Source organism: Canis lupus, chromosome 30 (genome assembly GCF_011100685.1).
Source record: "Canis lupus familiaris isolate Mischka breed German Shepherd chromosome 30, alternate assembly UU_Cfam_GSD_1.0, whole genome shotgun sequence".
NCBI lineage: Eukaryota > Metazoa > Chordata > Mammalia > Carnivora > Canidae > Canis > Canis lupus.
In genome coordinates, this window is record NC_049251.1 from 24,732,953 (window position 1) to 24,753,697 (window position 20,745).

General features: G+C 40.8%; 1 protein-coding gene across 2 annotated transcripts in view; it reads left to right on the plus strand.

Annotated features, from left to right (window-relative positions):
- The window catches only part of FAM81A (family with sequence similarity 81 member A), a 72,708-nt gene extending 52,441 nt beyond the window's left edge, over window positions 1-20,267 (plus strand). For both annotated transcript variants that reach the window (XM_038580566.1, XM_038580565.1), the window contains exons 5-9: window positions 3,666-3,795; window positions 5,696-5,802; window positions 12,245-12,380; window positions 14,093-14,288; window positions 17,908-20,267. In XM_038580566.1, the coding sequence (XP_038436494.1) occupies window positions 3,666-3,795; window positions 5,696-5,802; window positions 12,245-12,380; window positions 14,093-14,288; window positions 17,908-18,032 (694 nt within the window). In that variant the 3' untranslated portion in view covers window positions 18,033-20,267. The remainder of the gene's footprint in view (window positions 1-3,665; window positions 3,796-5,695; window positions 5,803-12,244; window positions 12,381-14,092; window positions 14,289-17,907) is intronic.
- Window positions 20,268-20,745: the final 478 nt, after the last annotated feature.

Genomic DNA, 20,745 nt, shown 5'->3' on the forward strand with positions numbered 1-20,745 from the left:
TCTGTCTTTGCTGCCTTTCAAGTGAGCTCTTTGCTGCTGTCTTCTAACTCACTGACTCTGTCTTCAGTCATGTCCGGTCTAGAGTTAGTCAAGTTTGTGAAGATGCTGTGGTTTACTTCTAGGATTTCTCATTTTTCTTTTGTCCACCTGTTCTTTCCTCTCTGCCTATTTTGTTTAATAACTCTTGGTATCTATTAATCTGTCTTTGATTTTTTTGGCATCTTAAACATATTTCTTTTAAACTCTGTAGATCAGGTTTTTCATTTGTTTTTGTTTGTTTGTTTGTTTGTTTGTTTTTGGGTTTTTTTTTTTGAGCTCTCTATAGATGGTGTAGCCCCATTCAGGTCTCTGGTTTTGTTACCCTGGTTCCTGTGTTCTGTCACAAGTGGAGCAGGTTTTCACCCATCTTGCCCTGTGGAAACTAAAACTTCTTACTTCTGTTGGTTTTCAGATATAGAGTCCTTCAAGCTTACAGCACCAGCTGTAGCAAAACATATGCTTTGCTCCATCTTCTGCACCATCTGTCTGTTTTCTACTTTCTCCCATACTTTTTTCCCCCCATTCTTTTTTGTCCTTTTGGATTTATACCTTTTTTATTCATCTGGAGTCATCTTGAAGGTTTTCAGGAGGGAGCCAAAATGAGGGCATGTGTTGAGTCCACCATGTTCAACTGACATGAGCAGGTAGTAGTTTTTTTTTTTTTTTTTTTTAAGATTTTATTTATTCGTGAGAGACACACAGAGAGAGGCAGAGACACAAGCAGAGGGAGAAGCAGGCTCCCTGCGGGAAGCCTGATGTGGGACTCGATCCTGGGACTCCAGGATCATGCCCTGGGCCAAAGGCAGACACCAAACCACTGAGCCACCCAGGAATCCCCAAGCAGGTAGTAGTTTTAATTCACAACATTTTAGTACAAAATAATTGGTAAATTGGTTAAATCTTCTACCTTATTAGAAAGCCTACCAAGCACTGGCATGCCCTCTCATTTTTATTCATGGCTTATAAACTATAGATCAATATTTCATTATTCAAACTTCTAGAGGGATTTATACTTTAACCTTTATCAATTAATACACTGTTTTTGATAGTTGGTTGCAAATACTTGATATATTTTAGTGAGTGAGATCCTTTTCAGTATGCTTAGTCATTTAGGGAACCTTTTTGAGGCCCCAGTGCAGATATACATCTTAAAGAACACATTCCCAGTGCTTTTAGGAAGATCATAGATTGCTGACTTACTGAAACCATGAGCGGTCACAGGCTTGTTCTTCAACCTGTATTTCTTCAATCTTGTTCTTCAAGTGCGTTTATAATGACTTGTTCAGCAAGTTCCCAGTCTTCTGAGCTTCTTTGTCTGAGTTGGGGGGGATAATGAACAAAAACAAAATGTTAGATCTCCATCAACAATAGAAAAAATACACATGTAAGCTGAATAACAGTATTACAGTAGTGGCATGAGAATTTTTTTTAATTTCTAGATTGTGTGGTATGTGTCTTGAAGAAAAAAAATGTTCCCACTATGCCCTCATTTTGTGTAACTAGTGTGTGACACATAGTAGTCATTCTACAAATACTGATTGACTGAATGCCTGAATTATGATGTGGGGTTCCAACTCCAACCTCTCTGCTTCTGCTGTATATTGCCTTGACCCTGGCCTCACTTTCATGACAGTGACTCTACCCACATTTCTCTAGCTCTGCGTTTCTTCTGCTCCAGCCTCATTTCTGCTTCATGGGGAGCCCAGGGAAAGATGGTATGATGGTGCATATTCAATGAAGTTGTCATGCATTCTTTGTACATGGCTGTTGATTGAAATATTTTCTTCATATGATTATTTTTCTGATCAGAACATTATATATACATATTGCAGAAAAGTTGTACAACTTATAAAAGAATGAAGAATTTAAAAAATCACACATTATCTAGAGATAGTTGGTTAATATTTTATTCACTTCCTTGTAAAATTTTAATAACTATATATGCATCAAGATTCAGTCAAGAAAACAGAAACCACTCTAAGTATTTTAACAGGAAGGGGGTTTAGTCTAGGAAATTAGAGTTTACAAAACCATTGGCAGATTTAAGGAAGCAAAGGGAAGGAAACTTCTAGTGGCTCCCAGGACAGTAGGACGTAGAAGAGTCACAGAAAGGAGCCATTGACGATATTAGCTGCGTGTATCATGGAAGTAAGTGATTTCCAGGAGCGTACCTGGAGGTGGCTATAAACCTCACTTGTGCAAGTTTACCACTTGTCTGCTCATCCCTGCCAGGGGAACATAAGGGATTCTCCACCTCTCTAGATAAGTGCCTCTCATTGGTGGGATATAAATCAGAACCCAGCTGACAAGGTTGTCTGGGAAGTAGTTTTTAGGCTTCTACCCCTTTGATACCGAGAGCATTCACAAGAAACAAAAATGCTCTGCTCTGTCAATTCTGAGCGAGCCATTTTATAAACCTTTCCCCTTTTCATCAATCCTCCAATATCTTTCTTCTATGTCTCTTGCATTAGCCAATGGCCATGAGTACCCAGCCATATTTTATTCCAGGTAAAACAAATCCTCAGATGCATTGTTTGAACTTCTGCCAACTGAGGGTTTCCCTTCCTTGATACCCTTGAGGGCCACTCCTGAGTGGGCTTTTAAGTCTTCTTCTGGAAGGGGTCAGGATATCAGTACCTTCTGTAAACCAGGCCTGATTCTTCCTCCTTCAGTCCACCTGGTCATCAGGAACTCCTCAGGAGCCCATATGTATGAGTTGAAGGAAGGTTGACAGTAGCAAGAGTATGTACCATGGGAGTCTGGGCTCATGCAATTTACTTATGCCTTTGGGACCTCTTTAAGCCTGCCATCTATGTATCCCTCCCTCTTGAAGATGGCATGCTGCTTATATGCCACCTTAATAGCTTGATGCTCATGATAGATTGGCCAGATTGTATGGTTGTCCCATGCTTAGGCTGTAGTTTCTACCAGAACCCAGTAGCAAGCCAATAGCTACTTCTCAGAGCAGAATGTTTGGGTTGAAATGGGACATGACTTTGCTCCATATTCCTAGGGGACTGTTCTGTGACTCACCTATTAGGGTTTGACAGAAATCTCCCACACAGCCACAGATAATTAGAGCACCATTGGAACTGCCAAGTTTTAAGGCCCAAGGAGCAGAGCAGCCTCACTGCAGCTTAGACAACCTGCACAGCCTTCTCCTGTTCTGGACCCCACTCAAAAGCATACAACCTCATAGGCAATGCAGTAAAAGGTTTGTAGCAGTTCTTTGAAATGTGGTAGAAGTTGCCTCTGAGATCCAAAGAAGACCCAAAGCACTTGAAAGGATGGAGGTGGTACCAAAGAGTGACAGGCCACATCCAGCACATCATGTAAGCCTTTCGTCATTGGGCGCTCACTGCACGTTCAGTTTTGTACTTATGAAAGGCTTCGCAAAGCCTTTCCTACTTTGATGGTCACATTCCTACTCTTATTAAGCAACACCCCTGTGGTTTAACTTAAAAACCATAATGAGGGTAGCTCTCTGTATTCATTTGAACTTCCGTGTAAAATAATCAGTCGTCATAGTACAGTTTTGTTGAGTGGGGTCATGCATTTTACAGTATGTCAAGAGGCCTCAGTGCTTGTTTTTAAACTTTAATAAGAGTTAGCTTTGTTATTTTCAGATGTGATGCCAGCATAGCCAGACTCTCTGCAGAGCACAAAACAACTTACGAGGGGCTCCAGCACTTGAACAAAGAACAGCAGGCGGCCAAACTTATCTTGGAGACGAAAATCAAAGACGCAGAGGGACAGGTATGGCCTATTTCAGGTAGCCTTTTTAAAGTAGGTAATTTGTGTTAGCTAAGAATAACGTGGTTTGGAGAAACCAGCGTGGGCACCCAGTATGTGCCATTCTTTTCCTTGCTTCTTCCTTTCCTCTGTTTCCCTGCAGTGGCCCTACAGGAGTATGGCAAGCAAAGCACCAAGATTTTTGGTACAATCCTAATTTTATTTTTTTAGATTTTTTTTACTTGCTTATTAATGAGAGACAGAGAGAGAGAGAGAGAGAGAGAGAGAGAGGCAGAGATACAGGCAGAGGGAGAAGCAGGCTCCATGCAGGGATCCCGATGTGGGACTTGATCCCGGGTCTCCAGGATCACGCCCTGGGCTAAAGGCAGCTAAACCACTGAGCTATCTGGGCTGCCCACAGTCCTAATTTTAAAGATTCTTTTTCCTCATTCCTAAAACAATTAATATATTTCAGAAATTCTAAATTATAGCTCCAAAACTACTCCTGGCGTACCGTAAGTGATCAGACTTTCTTTTATATGCTCCTTGTCCCAATTTTTGGTTCAGAAAATAGTCACTGTACTGGACCTCGTGCTACTTCATCACAGTCTGTTGTGGGAAAGAACTCAGACAAAGCTAGAAGGTAGGCTGCCTGGTGAATTTTAGAGTATTCCACCTTGAAATTCACAGATCAATTTCATAAAGCAAAACTCTTGGCATTTCACAGTTTGCTGTTGGTCACTTTAAAGTTTCCCTTTGCCATAAAGGGGCCTGTCTTCTAAGATTTGCCCCACATCTGCCCTACTTGCCATTATTCATGTAAAGAGAGACCATTCCAGTAAAATGGGGCATCTGGTCAATCTATTGGATTAAAAGTACTTGTGTCCAAAATAGATTCAATAAAAATCTAAATCTACTTACGTGAAAAACACAGATACTATAAAGCCATGAAAAAGAAAACAACAAAACAACAAGTCTAGTAATTTTTTTCAAAGAATGAGGATAGAATGATCACATCAGAAAATAAATGCTTAGGAAATATTAAGCTTCCCAGTAGCCACACCAAGTAAAATACATATAGAAATCTATAAAAAAAGACATACTTTTTCTTTGTTCTGGATCTAATAGATACTTGTTCCATAAATTTCTTTGTTTTTTTTTTAAGATTTATTTATTTATTCATGAGAGACACAGACTGAGAGAGAGAGGAAGGGACATAGGCAGAGGGAGAAGTAAACTCCTCGCAGGGAGCCTCATGTGGGACTCCATCCCGGATCCTGGGATCACGACCCAGGCAGGCACCCAACCACTGAGCTACCCAGGCGTCCCCATGAGTTTCTATATAAGGAACATTGAACATCATAATTTTTGCCACAAGTAAACACATTTCATATAGGACTAGTTTTATATTAAATTTTAGTAGAAAGATAAGGCAAGGGGATAGATAGTGAAAAAAAGGAGTAGGAGGGATATAATTTACAAATTCTATTTTCTGGTGACTCAACTTGATAGGGAGGTAAATCTGGGACCTTAATGGTATTTGTAAATGATGAAGGTTCCATTCTCTGTGACTAGCCGGCACATTTGTGGTAGAAATTCCAAGGTAAAAAATACCAAACAAACTGTATCTTGTGCCAGTAGGTGGACATAGTGGTCCCGGGCAGGAAGTAGGCTTGCTCAGCAGAGAACTATAAAGTTAAGTACTCAGAGTGTAATGAGTATTTTGGCAGTGCTCCTGGTCCTGATTTTTGATGAGTGTGTATGATAGGAAATGGAAGTGGAAAGACAAAGTAAGCTCCTAAATGAATTGATTAAATTATATCGAACCTTAATGTCATGAGCTAGAATATAGCTTACTAAATGTTATCTGAGATTACCTCTGAGAAAATGAGATGTGATATTACAAGCAAAGCTTCTTTCACAGATTTCTCAGCTTTTGAACAGAGTGGACTTGTCAATATCAGAGCAAAGCACCAAACTGAAGATGTCCCACAGAGACAGTAACCACCAGCTTCAGCTTTTGGATACGAAGTAAGTAGTCAACTTACAAACTTCTTTTTTTTGGTTAAAGTTCTGGAGAAGCCTCCAGAACTTTAGTACAGCTTTCTGCCTCTTCATTTTTATTTATTGCACAAAACAAAGTGAAAACAATAATGGAAGTTAAGAGGAAAAAATTTCCTTGTTGCCTATTGCCACTTTACATTCCTTATTATTGTTTTTAGTTGTTAGATAATTATCTATTCATTCAGTAAATATATGTTGAGTGCTGAGGATCCGGAAATTAAGAAAAACAGGCTCTGTTCCTATCCTTGTGAAGTTTATAGTCTAGGGAGTTGATGAGCATTAATCAAATACTGACTCGAGTGTCAGCTATATTACTGCTAATGGTGATTACTGCTTTGAAGGAAAGGTACATGGTTGTGGTAGGCTGAATAATGGTCCCCCAAATATCACCACATCCTAGTCTCTGTGAATATATTACCTTAGATGGCAAAAAGGGACTTTGCAGATGTGATTAAGGATTTTTTAAAAGATTTTATTTATTTATTCATGAGAGACACAGAGACAGAGGCAGAGACATAGGCAGAGGGAGAAGCAGGCTGCATGCAGGGAGCCCAGTGTGGGACTGGATCCCAGGATCACGACCTGAGCTGAAGGCAGACGTTCATCCACTGAGCCACCCAGGTGCCCCATGATTAGGGATTTTAAGATAGGTAGATTACTCTGGGTTACCAGGAAGATCCGATGTTATCCCTGGAGTGTCTCCAAGAGGGAGGCAGGATAGGCAGAGTCATGAGAGAAGAGCATGTGATGATGGAGGAAGAAAAAAGAGTGATGCTCTTTGAAGATGAGGAAGGGAAGAGGACACAAGCCATGAAACACAGGTGGCCATGAGCTGTGGAAAACAGCAAGGCAATGATTCTCCCCAGAGAGCTTCCAGAAGGAACCACCTCTTCTCGCACCTCTATTTTAGTCCAATCAAACTGATTTTAGACGTCTGACCTCCAGAGTAAGAATAAATGTGTTGTTTTAAGCCATCAAATTTGGGGGTAAATTGTCCCCACAGCCACAGGAAGCTAATATAGTGGCACTCTGAGAGTGAGGCCTGGATGTAGGGCCTCCTTCCTCAGGAGGCAATGCTTGACGTAAGAGCTGAAGAGTGATTGGAATTTCCTAGGTAAAGAATTGGGTAAGAACATCTGGGGTGGAGGAGTGTGGCATCCCAGAAGCTGCAAGATGGCCAAGGTGGCTAGAACAGAAATGGAGGGGAAGCGAGGGCCGGAGAGGAGGCGGGCTTGCAGCAGGGCCTTGTAGACCATGTGTGGGGCTTCTGTCTCTGGCCTTAGCTCAGTGAGGAGCCACTGGAGGGTTTGAGGCATATGGGGTGATAGAATGGACTTGATACAATTGGAAAATGGATCACAAGGGGCTGAAGCAGAGGTGGGAACATCAGTTGGGGGCATTGCTGCAGCAGTGTAGGTGGGAGAGGTGTGCACTAGTGTGATTGGGAGCTATCCAGTGGGCACCCTATGATTGTTATATTTTCCCATTTTGTTATAGTGATGCTTTAAACTGTACTTGCCCACAGTAAAACACATCATCTGCCCTTCTGCTCAGTCACAAAACCATGCATCTTTTCCTATCATGAATCTTCATGAGCTTTGCATTTTCCTGCCAAAGCAGAGCCAGTAGTCACTATATACGTGTATGTGTGTGTACATGTGTTTGGATGAGTGTGTATATATACATATACATATACATTTGTGTATATATGTATATATTTGACTTAATATATTTTTTAAAGATGATTTCAGTGCAGATCTGTGTTAGAGACTTGTGGAAATTTTAAATTAATCATTCTCCTGGTTCTTACATCTCATTGTACCATAATTTAATGCTGTTTTAGGGTGGTTGCTGAGTTAACAGGAATTCTCTTATGGAAAGCATGTTTCTTTTCCTCTAATTATCTGTATTTATATAATCGTTGAGTTATGTCACCACTTCTCATAGATCCTACAAGCTTGCCAAGTACTGAAAAATCTCTTCAATACTCTTCTTTCTATCACAGAGGAAAAAAAAATAAACATCTTGGTATTTTTTCCTCTGTAAATTACTTCCTTAGGAGATATTACTAGTCAGCAGACATGAACATCTTTATTTTTCTTCCTACAAAATTTAAAGTCTAGAAGTCTAGACACAAAGGCTGTTCACAGGGGAGAGGCGGCAAAGCCTGGAGCAGAAGGTCAGATTGGAGACCCAATAGGTAAAACCCTGGTTGGTGAGCTAGGGAAAAAGCCCATTCTACAAAGAGAGCCTAGGAAAACTCACCTGTCTAAATCTTGGCTGTAAGTAAAGGTGTAAAAGATATTCTTTGAAAATCCAGGATGACAATCCAGTATTTATTTATTTATTTATTTATTTATTTATTTATTTATTTATTTATTTATTTATTCATTCATTCATTCATTCATTCATTCATTCAAAAAAAATAAGCTCTACACCCAACAGGGCTTGAATTCACAACCCCGAGATCAAGAGTCATATGCTCTACCTACTGAGCCAGGCAGCTGCCCCCACAAAACAGCCTTTATATCGCTTCAGAGGTAGAATTCACATTACTCAAGCAACTTGAAAACCACAGTGGATAATTTAATCTTAGAATGATCCTGTTTGGTGGTGGCCTGAGATGCATGGTATAAACAAATGCAAATAGTCTTCAAGGCTTCCCACAGGCAGATGAAGTTCCAAGGAACACGAGCATAGAATCAGAAATTGTAAAACAAAACAAGGAAAAAAAAGCTACATAAGCGATAGAGTCAAAAGAAACAGGAAAAAGTGGAATCAGACGTCTAAATACTGCATATATGGGAATTATTGGATAAAATAAGTATATGTGTGTGTACATACGTTTGTATGGGATGTATATGTATTGTGGGTACACACACACACACACGCACATTTTGAAAGTATGACTAAGGAATGAGAGATTATAAAAAATGATTAGCTGGAGTTGAAAACAACCAAAGAGAACTTCTAGAAAATATAATAATTGAAGATAAAAGCTGTAGCCTCTGGCCACACCTGACTAGGGAGCCGGAATAGTGACCCCAGGCAGCCTTGGGGTGCACCCCACAGTACTTCACAGCTGCAGAGCCCAGCTGACAGCCCCGTCTGGCAAGGCGGAGCCCAGACTGCTCCCACCTATTTGTTGAGCACTGCCTACAGCCTCACTCAAGCAGGGAACTCAGCCAATAACCCCTCCCAAAAACAGAACATAGCCTAAGGCCTTATCTAACCGTGAAGTCCATGCCATGATGCTCCCTAATCACAGAACACAGCCCCAGCCTCACCCAGCTGTGAGGTCCAGCTGTTGGCCCTACCTGACCAGGGAGCCTGGCCAGTACCTCCCTCAGTAGTGCAGCGCTACTACGAGCCTGCCCAACCATAGAGCATAGCCCGAGGCCTGATTGTGAAGCCAGCTGAGCTTGGAAGTTAGCCAGTAGCAACATTTGTCTGGGAAGCACAGCTTGGGATCCCACTCAATTGGGTGCAATTGTGGAGGTCAGCTGGCAGCCCTTAATCATGGAGGCCAAATAGCAGCACTGCCTAAGCCAGGGAACACAGTCTGAGACCTCAGCCAACTAGAGGTAATTGCCCAGTGCAGTTAGTGGCTCTGTTTGATCATGTAGCCTAGCCCAGCAGCCCCACCTGGCCAGGGATCCCAGCCAGCAGCCCTGCTTGAATGTGGAGCCCAGCAAGTAGGCCCATTTGACTGGGAGACCAACTAGAGTTTCCTACCACTCCTTGATTTCAGAGCATAAGAAGAAGCCCTGTCCAACCAGAAACCTAACAAGCATATATAGAACTTCCCATCCAACTGTAACAGAATACAATACTCTTAAGTGTACACAGGATATTCTCTAGGATAGATCATATGTTAGGTCACAAAACAAGGCTTAAAAATTAAAGAAGATCAAAATCATATCAAGTACCTTTTCTGATCAGTGAAACTGGGAATGAATACAGTGGCATGAAACTGGGAATCAATAAAGGAAGGAAAATTGGAAAATACACAAATATGTGGAAATTAACACACTTGAATAACAGATGGGTCGAAGAAAATCAAAAGGGATAAATTTAGAAAATCTTGAAATAAATGCAAATAGAAACAGATGTACCAAAACTTAGGGGATGCAGCCAAAGCACTTTTATGAGGAAAGTTTGCAGTAATAAATGTCTACATTAAGAAAAAGGAAAGAACTTGAAAAGCAACCAAATTTATACCTCAAGGAATTAGAAAACAAAGGATAAACTAAGCACAGAGGTAGAAGAAGGAAGGAAATAATTAAGATTAGGCTAAAACTAAATGAAATAGAACATAGTAAACAATATAAAAACAATGGGAAAAATTAATTAAACTAATTGTTGGGGTTTGTTTTTTTCTCTTTTTGAAAGATAAACCACATTGGCAAAATTTTAGGCAGACTAATCTAGAAAAAAAAGAAGACTCAAATAAATAAAATTATAAATGAAAGAAGCGGCATTATAACTGATACCAGAGAAATACAAAGGAGCGTAAGAGACTACTATGAAGAGTCATATGCGAACAAATTGAATAACTAGAAGGAATGGATAAATTCCTGGAAATATAGAACCTATCAAGACAGAATCAGGAAGAAACAGAAAATGTGAATAGACCAATAACAAGTGAGGAGATTGAATCACTAATCAAAAACCTCCCAACAAAGAAAAGCCCAGGACTAGATGGCTTCATGGATGAATACCACCAAAATTTAAAGAAGAATTAATGCCAATCATTCTCAAACTCTTCTAAAAAATTAAAGAGGAAGAAACACTTCCAAACTCATTTTACAAATCCAGCATTACCCTGATACCAAAGACAGGCCAATAGATGAACATAGATGTAAACATTCTCCACAAAATGCTAGCAAACCAAATTCAACAGCAAATTAAAAGGATCATACACCATGATCAAATGGGATTATCCTTGGGATGCAAGGATGGTTCAATATATGCAAATCAATAAATGTGAGACACCACATTAACAAAATGAATGATTTAAAAAATCATATGATTATCTCAATAATGTGGAAAAAGCATTTGACAAAATTGATATCCTTTTTGGGATTAAGACTCCCAACAAGTTGGGTATAGGAAGAATGTATTTTGACATAATACAGGCCATATATGACAAGCCCACAGATAATATCTACTCATCAGTGAAAAGCTAAAAGCTTCTCTAAAATCAGGAACAAGGTGGAGGGTGCTCATTCTCCCCACTTCTATTGAACATAGTACTGGAGGTGCTAGCCAGGGCACCTAGGCAAAAAAAAAAAAAAAAAAAAAGGAATAAAAGGAATCCAAATATGAAAAAGAAAAGGAAAATTATCTGTTTACAGATGCTATGATCTTATAGAGAGAAACACTGTCAGAATAAGTGAATGCATTAGAGTTGTGGTGCTCTGTGGACAGTCTTCCTGGTCAGACAGGGGCTGCAGGCTGAGCTCCACAGTTGGGTTGAGCTGCAGGCTTGCTTGACTTCCAGCCCAGGTAAGGCCCAGAAGCTTCTTTTATAGTCGCATGACCCAGGAAGTTGTACCTGCTAACCTGCTACTCTTGCATGTGTCCCATTGCCTGAGTTAGTCATATGGCCACACCTACCTGCAAGAGAGGCTGGGGATGTAGTCTCTGGTCAGCCAGCCATGGACACAGCTCACATCTGAGGATTTCTTAATAGGAAAGAAGAGAAAAAGAGATATACCAGATAATTAGGATCTTATACCACGGTGTCCATTTTATTATTACTATTATTATTTAAGTCATATGTTCTTTCCTACTTTTATTCCATTTAATAATAAAATTAATATGGAAGTAATGAAGGGGAAGTAGCAGTGTGGAGTGTTATTTCAAGGTATTTGGAAAGGGTGAGGACCAGCGGAATGGAGAGTGGTTTTCTTTCAGTTTTCTTTTCGATTTAATTTAGGAAATATCTGCATGGGGCAAGAGCAATTTTGAGAACATTCAAGAGAAAGGTAGCCAGGCTAGCCAGGCTCGGGCCTGGGAGATAACAGGGAAAATGAGGAAGAGCCTGGGGAAAGGGAAGAGGCTGGAAGGGTGTCCTCTGAGTTAGGAGCGCTGGGGACCCTGTGAAGGCAAAGATGAGCACCTGGGTGGCCGTGTGTCACCATTAACACCTCAACACCCACCCATCAGCTCTTCACTGGTAGGAAATGTTATCAGGTGCCTGTCCATTGTATACTCCTTCCCTGCCCCCTAACCCCACCCCCAGTTTAGTGCTAAGGGCAATTCTAAGGGAAGGTAAGCTTGTAATTCTAAGGGAGCCAAGGTTAATGATGACACGTTTATGAGAAATTTGATAGCTGGAGACTGAGGTTGTATGATATAACTTTATAGTTGTTTTACATCTAACTTGCTAATTTTCTGATTTTAGATTTAAAGGGACAATTGAGGAACTCAGTAATGAGATTTTATCTGCACGGAATTGGTTGCAACAGGAACAAGAACGGATAGAGAAAGAACTCTTACAGAAAATTGATCAGCTTTCCTTGGTTGTGAAGGAAAACAGTGTAGGTATCGATGTATAGTGTGTTCCAGTGAAGGTGTTTGGCGGAGGCGGGGGTGGGGGGTAGGGAGTGCGGCTGCGATGTTTATGAATAATCCCTAGTAACTCAGCATTGATTCATTTAGCACCACCTTAAGCTGTTCAGCTGTTTCTTGCTTTAGAATCCCTCCTTTCTCTGTATTCGTTTATAAGGAGAGCACTTGGACTTCTTTTATTTTTTTTTTATTTTATTTATTTATTTATTTTTTTTGGACTTCTTTTAGTTAACAAAAGGCTAAGCAGAAAATTTCAGGACTTTCAGCTAAGATGCATTTAAACCAAGGCCTTCATGAACCAAATTGTCTGCTTGCATTTCTAAATAAAACTAACTACAAATGTCATCCCAGTTTGGTTGAATTTCATCATCTGGAATACACAGTGTGGACTAGGTTCTTCCTGCTGGGCCCCTCGGCTACGCTAGAACCACAGGATGTGGAGTCACAGGGCAGCACGTCAACATCTACCGTTTTTTTTTTTCTCTGTTTTCCTTCTCTTTTTACCCCCCTCTCCCAGGGGACTACGGTTTGCAGCACTGCTCAAAAGCCATCAAGAAAGCCTTGCATGTAGAGTATTCTGAACCAGTAGATTCTGAAATTGGTATTTGGCAAGCAAAAAAAAAAAAAAAAAATATATATATATATATATATACTTTTTTTTTTTTTTGGTTTGGTAATTTAGCCTGACCATCTTCCTCTCTCTTCTCTTTTCACTGCTTCCTCCTATTGGGCTTTGATGGAGCAGAAGTATCTGGTGCAGTTTGCATCTCTGATTCTGCTGTGTCGCAGTGCGGAGCAGCTCTCAATGCAGACTGCACTGTACAACATCGAGAGCTAGATCATGCAATAGCACACTTACAGCTCAGTGTTCATAGTCTTGGCCTCCAAAGCTCACCCGCAGATGCAGATTCCCATAAAAACCAGGCATGTTGGAAAGAAAAGGAAAGACAATATTTAATGTTTCAAATATTTAAGTGTTCTTTCATATATTATCAGATCTACTGATTGATTTACTTAGATTCATACTACTACATTTGTAGGCTTCTGTGTCTTTGGATCGCTGTTTATTTTCTCTGTGGATTGGTGAATAAGTGATAGGAAACCCCAAGATAATAGTAGCTTTCATTAGATAGCATCTTATTTCTCTTTCACATAAAAGCTGTCTGGGGGGGCGGGGGTAGGGAATGCAGGGCTGATGTGGTAACTTCTCAGTCCTCAGCAACCCACGATTCTTCTGGCTTAATTCCCTGCCAATTCTAGAGTGATCCTTGTTCTCATAGTTCAGGATGACCACTAGCGCTCCAGTCATTACGTCTGAATTCCAGGAACAGAAGGAAGACACAAGGGGTGAGGATATGCCTCAGATACCTTTTTAGCTTCTCCTAGCAGAGAAGCCACATTCCCTTCTACTTACATCTCATTGGCCAGAACTTCATCTTTATGGCCACACTAAACTTAGGAGACAGCCGAAAATGTAGTCTTAACTCTGGGTGAGCTTACCCCCACCTGGAAATCGGGGGTCTGTTAAGGAAACGGGAGAGTGGATGTTAGAGTGAGCAACAAGCCACCTTCGCGGTTCTGTCCCCTGCAGATGGTTGTTAAATGATACTATGACTGATGTGGGTGCAGGACAGACTTTCCTTTTGGAGTAACCAGGTACAATTCTTCTCACCGACCTCAGGGAGCCAGTGAAAGGGACATGGAGAAGAAGCTCAGCCAGATGTCAGCCAGGCTGGACAAAATAGAAGAGAGTCAGAAGAAGAACATGGAAGTGCAGAGAACAAAACAAGAAGAGGAGAGGGTGCACGGGCGCATCAGCAAGCTGGAGTTACAGATGAATGAGGATATGAAGGAGATGAAGGCAGAAGTTGACGCTGGTAGGCCACAAAGCAAACCACCCTCGTGGGTCATTTTCAGTGTGATCCGAAAACCAGTTGATGAGCCCACCCCCTGCCGCTCCCTGTGAGCCTGGCTGATGGGAATCTCGGAGAAATGTCCTTAGGTGATTTTCTAAGTAGCTGTGCTGTAGTGAACTGAAGTGTCGTTTCAATTCCAAGTACACAGAAAGCCACCCAAGGGACAGGCACACAGACGAAAACTGCTCAGCTTGCACGGGATGTGCACTTTCTCTGGTGCCACCTGTGGGTTCGTTTCTGTTCATAGCCATGATTGGCAGGTCTCAGAAATGAACCTCTATCTTTGAGGGGCTCCTGAAGGCTTATTTCAAGTGGAGGCTGGTTGGTTATGGTCGGGAAAGACAAGACAGTCTTCAAGTGTGATGAGGGGGACCGCATTATCTCCTAGCTCCCTCCAGTTCTAGAATTCCATCATTTCCTTCTGCAAAATCATTCTACTTTGGCCACGTGGAAATAACAGTAGTCAGTTATCCCAAGAAAAGTTCTGTTGTTACCACCAAAAAGTTTTTTATTTTATTTACATAGACACTACGAAGTCACGATTAAATTTACACATTGAAGAACTTCGGAAGATAAAAATGAATTTTCTTTCTTTTTTTCTTGGGGCTGTTAGAATATGGTATGTGAATATTTCATCAGTGTTTAACTCTGTATCATTTAATTCCCTGGGTGGGTTTGTTCCCATCCTATTCAATGTGCCATTGAGGTGGTTAATATTCAGTCCCTCAAAAGAAGGGCGTATGAGCCTCTTAAAAATAAAAATATTTACTTTTTCTTATTCCAAAACCAATATATTTATTAATGGAAAATAAGAAAGCACAAAATATTTTTAAAAATACTCATAACTCCTCTCACCCAGAGGTCATCTTTATATATATCATTTTATACATATATGATGTATATGTGCTTTTTCAAGTGAAAGCTCATGCCATATGTGATGACTTGTCATCTATTCTTTTATATGTTGTATCTTTCTATTCAATAAGAACATTATTTTTCATAAATAATATTTATTACTTAGATGACATGAATTGTCAGTTGAGAAAATTTTCTGAGAGAAAATTCTTTTTTTCCTCTAAAGATTTGTTTACTGGGTTCCCTGGGTGGTGCAGCGGTTTGGCGCCTGCCTTTGGCCCAGGGCATGATCCTGGAGACCCGGGATCGAATCCCACATCGGGATCCCGGTGCATGGAGCCTGATTCTCCCTCTGCCTATGTCTCTGCCTGTCTCTCTCTCTCTGTGACTATCATAAATAAATAAAAATTATAAAAAAAAAAAAGATTTGTTTACTTTTAGAGAGAGAAAGAGAGTGAGTGGGAGGGGCAGAGGGAGGAAATCTGGAGCAGACTGTCCTGAGCACGGAGCCCGACTCAGCTTGATCCCATGACCTTGAGATCATGTCCTGAGCCGAAATCCAGAGTTGGATATTGAACCAACTGAGCTACCAGGCACCCCTGAGAGAGAAGTCTAAACTTGCTAGTGCAGACAAGACCATTTAAACTTGTATATTAAAAACCCATAGGGGATCCCTGGGTGGCGCAGTGGTTTGGTGCCTGCCTTTGGCCCAGGGCGCGATCCTGGAGACCCGGGATCGAATCCCACATCGGGCTCCCGGTGCATGGAGCCTGCTTCTCCCTCTGCCTATATCTCTGCTTCTCTCTCTCTCTCTCTGTGTGACTATCATAAATAAATTAAAAAAAAAAAAAAAAAAAAAAACCATAGAGGGGTTGCCTGGGTGGCTCAGCGGTTGAGCGTCTGCCTTTGGCTCAGGGCGTGATCCCGGAATCCCAGGATCGAGTCCCACATCAGACTCCTTGCGTGGAGCCTGCTTCTCCCTCTGTCTGTGTCTCTGCCTCTCTCTATGTGTGTGTCTCTTATGAATAAATAAATAAAATCTTAAAAAAATAAAACCCATAGAAATACAGAATAATATGAAATGCTTTTTTGATGGGGAATTTTTTCCTTTTTTTTTTTTTTAAGATTTTATTTATTTATTAGTGAGAGACACAGAGAGAGAGAGAGAGGCAGAGAGAGAGAGGCAGAGACAGAGGCAGAGGGAGAAGCAGGCTCCATGCAGGGAACCTGATGTGGGACTCGATCCCATGACTCAGGATCACGCCCTGGGCCAAAGGCAGACACTCAACCACTGAGCCACCCAGGCGTCCCGGGAATTTTTTCCTTTTGTTTTGCTTTTTATCTTGAAAATATTTTAAATTTAGAAAAAGTATAACAGTCCAGAAACTCTATACATCTTTCTTGTTTTTTTTTTTAAGATTTTTATTTATTTATTCATGAGAGAGAGAGAGAGAGAGAGAGACAGGCAGAGGGAGAAGCAGGCTCCACACCGGGAACCTGACACGGGACTCGATGCCGGGACTCCAGGATCACGCCCTGGGCCAAAGGCAGGTGCCAAACCGCTGAGCCACCCAGGGATCCCCTCTATACATCTTTCATAGAGATTAACCAATTGTTAACATTTTGGAAATTTGCTTAATCTCATTGTGTGATAGGAGTGCATGTGTGTGTAAATATAATTTATTTTCCTAAATCATTTGACAGAAAGTTGAAGTCATGATGCTTTTTTACTCCCTTATTATTTCAATCTATATACCCTAGGGACAGTGAGATTCTCTTAAATAACTATAGTCCAGTGCAATATTGAGGAATATTTTTTTAGTACTCAATTTTCAACTTTCACTACTGTTTCCTTAATGCAGACCTTTCCTGGTCTAAGTTCTATCCCCAAACCATACAGCATAGTTAGTTATCATGTTTCTTTATTTAGTATCTTTTTTTTTTTTTTTTTTTTTTAAAGATTTTTATTAGGGATGCCTGGGTGGCTCAGTGGTTGAGGTCTGCCTTCAGCTCAGGGTGTGATCCCAGGTCCGGGATCGAGTCCTGCATCGGGCTCTCCACAGGGAGCCTGCTTCTCCCTCTTCCTGTGTCTCTGCCTCTCTCTGTGTGTCTCCCTGTGGAGAGCCTGATGTAGGACTTGATTCCAGAGCCCCGGGGGATCACGCCCCGAGCAGAAGGTACATGCTCAACTGCTAAGCCACCCAGGCGTCCCTATTTAGTGCCTTTTAATATGGATCAGTTCCTTGGTGCTGTTCCATCATTAAAGAACATAGGCCAGAGTTCTGTGGAATGTTGTGTCAGTTTGTGTCTGTCTGCGTCCTCTTACTAGATTCAGGTTGTGCATTTTGGACAGAAATGCCACAGAAGCGGCATGTCCCTCACTTATCGGGGATCCTTTCTCAGGGGTATGTGATGTTGGTTTCCAGGTATTATGCCATTGGCTTTGACCCCTTGGTTAAAGTGGTAGCTGCCAGATTTCCCCACTGTAAGAGTTCCCTTCCCCCTTTGTAATCAAATAGTAATCTGCAGGGAGATAATCCAAAACTGTGTTAACTATCCTGTTCCCTCTCAAACTTTTACTCCAGTGAAGTTTCAGCATCTAGTGGTAACCTTCGCCCAAGTCAACTATTATTCTATGCAGTAGAATTTGACGCAGCATTGGTTTTTTTTGTGTTTTTTGTTTTTTTTTCATATTAACTCTGGTGAAATTTACCTCTTCCTAAAGGGTTTACAGCCATCTATGAAAGCATAGGATCCCTCAGGCAAGTTCTTGAAGCCAAGATGAAGTTGGACAAGGACCAGCTACTGAAGCAAATCCAGCAGATGCAGAAGCCAGAAGCTCCCCTGTGAAGGGAGCCAGGACCAGGACCTCAGAAGGGGTTTTGCCAGTGGGGCTAGAGCTGGATACCTCTGTAGCCAGGCTGTCACCGCATTCAGGATTGTTCTACTCATGGCGTGCATGTGCCAAGCAATGTTTTTTCATGGGTCTAAATGTTTACCTTGAGTCTCGAAAACACTTTCTTTAAAAGTATTAAGTACAATTTTTACCACTCTATTCCATTTCTCTAAATTCAATGGAATATCCTCCCTGCCCCTTGATTGGGAAAGGCTTCTATTCCCTTCATTTTATGAATGAAAAGACTTAACAACTTTCCTTCAATGCTTGACGCTCTAGCCAAGACTTTACTATTTTGAAAAATGTCATGGTGATTTTTTTTTAAATTAAGAAACAAATGAATTGTCACAGGAATGTGTTGCTCCTCACCCTAAATTAAGAGAATGTCCTGGTAGATTAGAATTCAAACTTTTAGTCCATATTTGGATTTTATTACTGTTAATCTGTGCATTTCTTATATGGTTATCTTCTTGTAAATCTTCTGTCTTTTGTAGGGAGAAGGGATTTAACTTTTGGAAAACCACCCCCCCCCACACACGCACATACCATTTATGTAATGGAAATAGCTTCAAAATTGATAAAACTGCCATATACATTGCAAATTAAAATGGAAACTTAAGACAATTATCTAGATAATGCAAGGCACAATGTCTACATCAACCACCTAGTTATACCAGGTTTTAATATTGAAAACTTTTTTCAATTATCCACAGCCTGTATAGTGATAGCCATATATTTAATAATGGAATGGTGGTTAATAGTCTGTTTATTGCACAATTAATTGTTTGTTAATCATAATAGGATGTGAGAATTTTTCAGGCTTTATGATCTCTTCTCTAAATGTTTCCAAAATTGGCACAAAGTGCTAACTAAGGTTTATATACACTTATTGTAACTGTATTCTTGTGCCTTGGTTTTACCACGTCAATGCACTGTATCCTATAAAAGTTTTACAGACAAAATAGAAGGCATGATAATACATCAGAATTATGATGTAAAAATGGGATCCTATGTAATTTTTAAATGTTCTAAAAATTTTATCACTGTTAAGACATTGATCATTCAGTATTATTAATGAAATAGAAATTCATACTTTTGTATGGACAGAGAATCAAATTGATATTGCATTTATAACATTGTCAAGAAACTTTCATTTTGAGCAGCTTTGTAGATGATGGGTGTTTTCTTTTCAATCGCCATATTTGATTAATCATTGAAAATTGGCACCAGTGAAATTGTTCACCTGTGTATGTACAAACCAATGGTGAGACACACTGTTCTAAACTGTGAGGGTGCCCAAGAAAAGGAAAACAATTCTTTAAAAATTAAAAAAAATTGTTTTTTGTTTGCCAAGGACTCAGGAAAATTAAAGCATTTTCTATTTTTAGGATAAATCATAAATGAGATATATAACTGGCTATTACTGTTTACCCATTTAAAATATGCTGCTAAAGTATATAATATTTTACCTTCAATGGCTGGACACATTTTTTTTTTAATTTGGACCTGAGAAATCATATAAGGAATGTGTCATCCAACATATATTTCCTTATTTTGTCATAAATCTTTGCATCTCTATATAGGAAAACTATTTCCACTTAACAATGAAAAACAAAGGTTCATGCTCTTTTCCAATCAGAAAGTGAATTTTTTTTTATGGTGGAGTAACCACATTTAACCCAGTTTTCCCTGTTGAAGCACAAGCCACAGCACAGAGAGTTATGCCCCCTCCAATGTCCTTCTCTGTGGTCTCGTGAGGAGGAAGAACCAGCATATGGGACTCCTGGGGAGAGCGGGATAGCTGGACTCGGGTCAGGGGGTGACAGGAACAGGTGGCGGTTGGCCGTCCACTGAAATTGCTCAGGTGCTTCTGACGCTGCCAACCTGCTGTCATGAGCTCCAGCAGGGGTTCTCCACTCTGACAACATGTTGGAGTCACCTGGGGAGTTCAGAAAGCTACCAGTGCCCAGGCTGTCCCCTTGACCAATGAAACCAGAACCTCTGGGAGGTGGGACACAGGACAGGCATCAGTAGGTACCAGAGGCCCCAGGGGGATGTCAGGGGCTGCTGAGGTTGTAAGCCACTGAGCTACAGAGTACTCTTATGACCAAAGTTTAAAAGAGGATCAGCTTCCACATTCTTTCCTTTACCAGAAATTTGCAATAAAAAGAATAGAATTTCCAAATAAATGTGGCACATAATTTTTAAACTTAAAAGTATTTTAGTGTGAGGCAACCGCCTGGGAACTGGAAAGTCATGAGAAGCTGCTCCTTCTGTGGGTTTCCCAGGCTGCGGTGCCTTCTCACCTCTGGAATAATGCCAGCGGGCAGTTGCCAGTGTGTGCACTGTGCACCTGTGCTGCTGCTAACCTGGTGTGTGTTCCCTTGTTTCATTGTAGCAACAAGTACTATTCGCTTCTCCATTTTACAGATGAGAAAAATGGGTCGCCTAAAGGTTGGGCAACTTGCCCTCAAATCCTGCAGCTAATAAGTGGGATCCATGATTCACACCAGGCAGCCTACTTCCCAGTCTGGGCAACCAGTATGCCACTATCCTACCTCTAAAGAGGCATCCTTGCTTCCCATGTAACTGACTCATCAGGCCACCAACTGCAGCCCCCTCTCTACATGACCTTACAGCTCTACCATCTGAGTCCTTTTGCTTTTT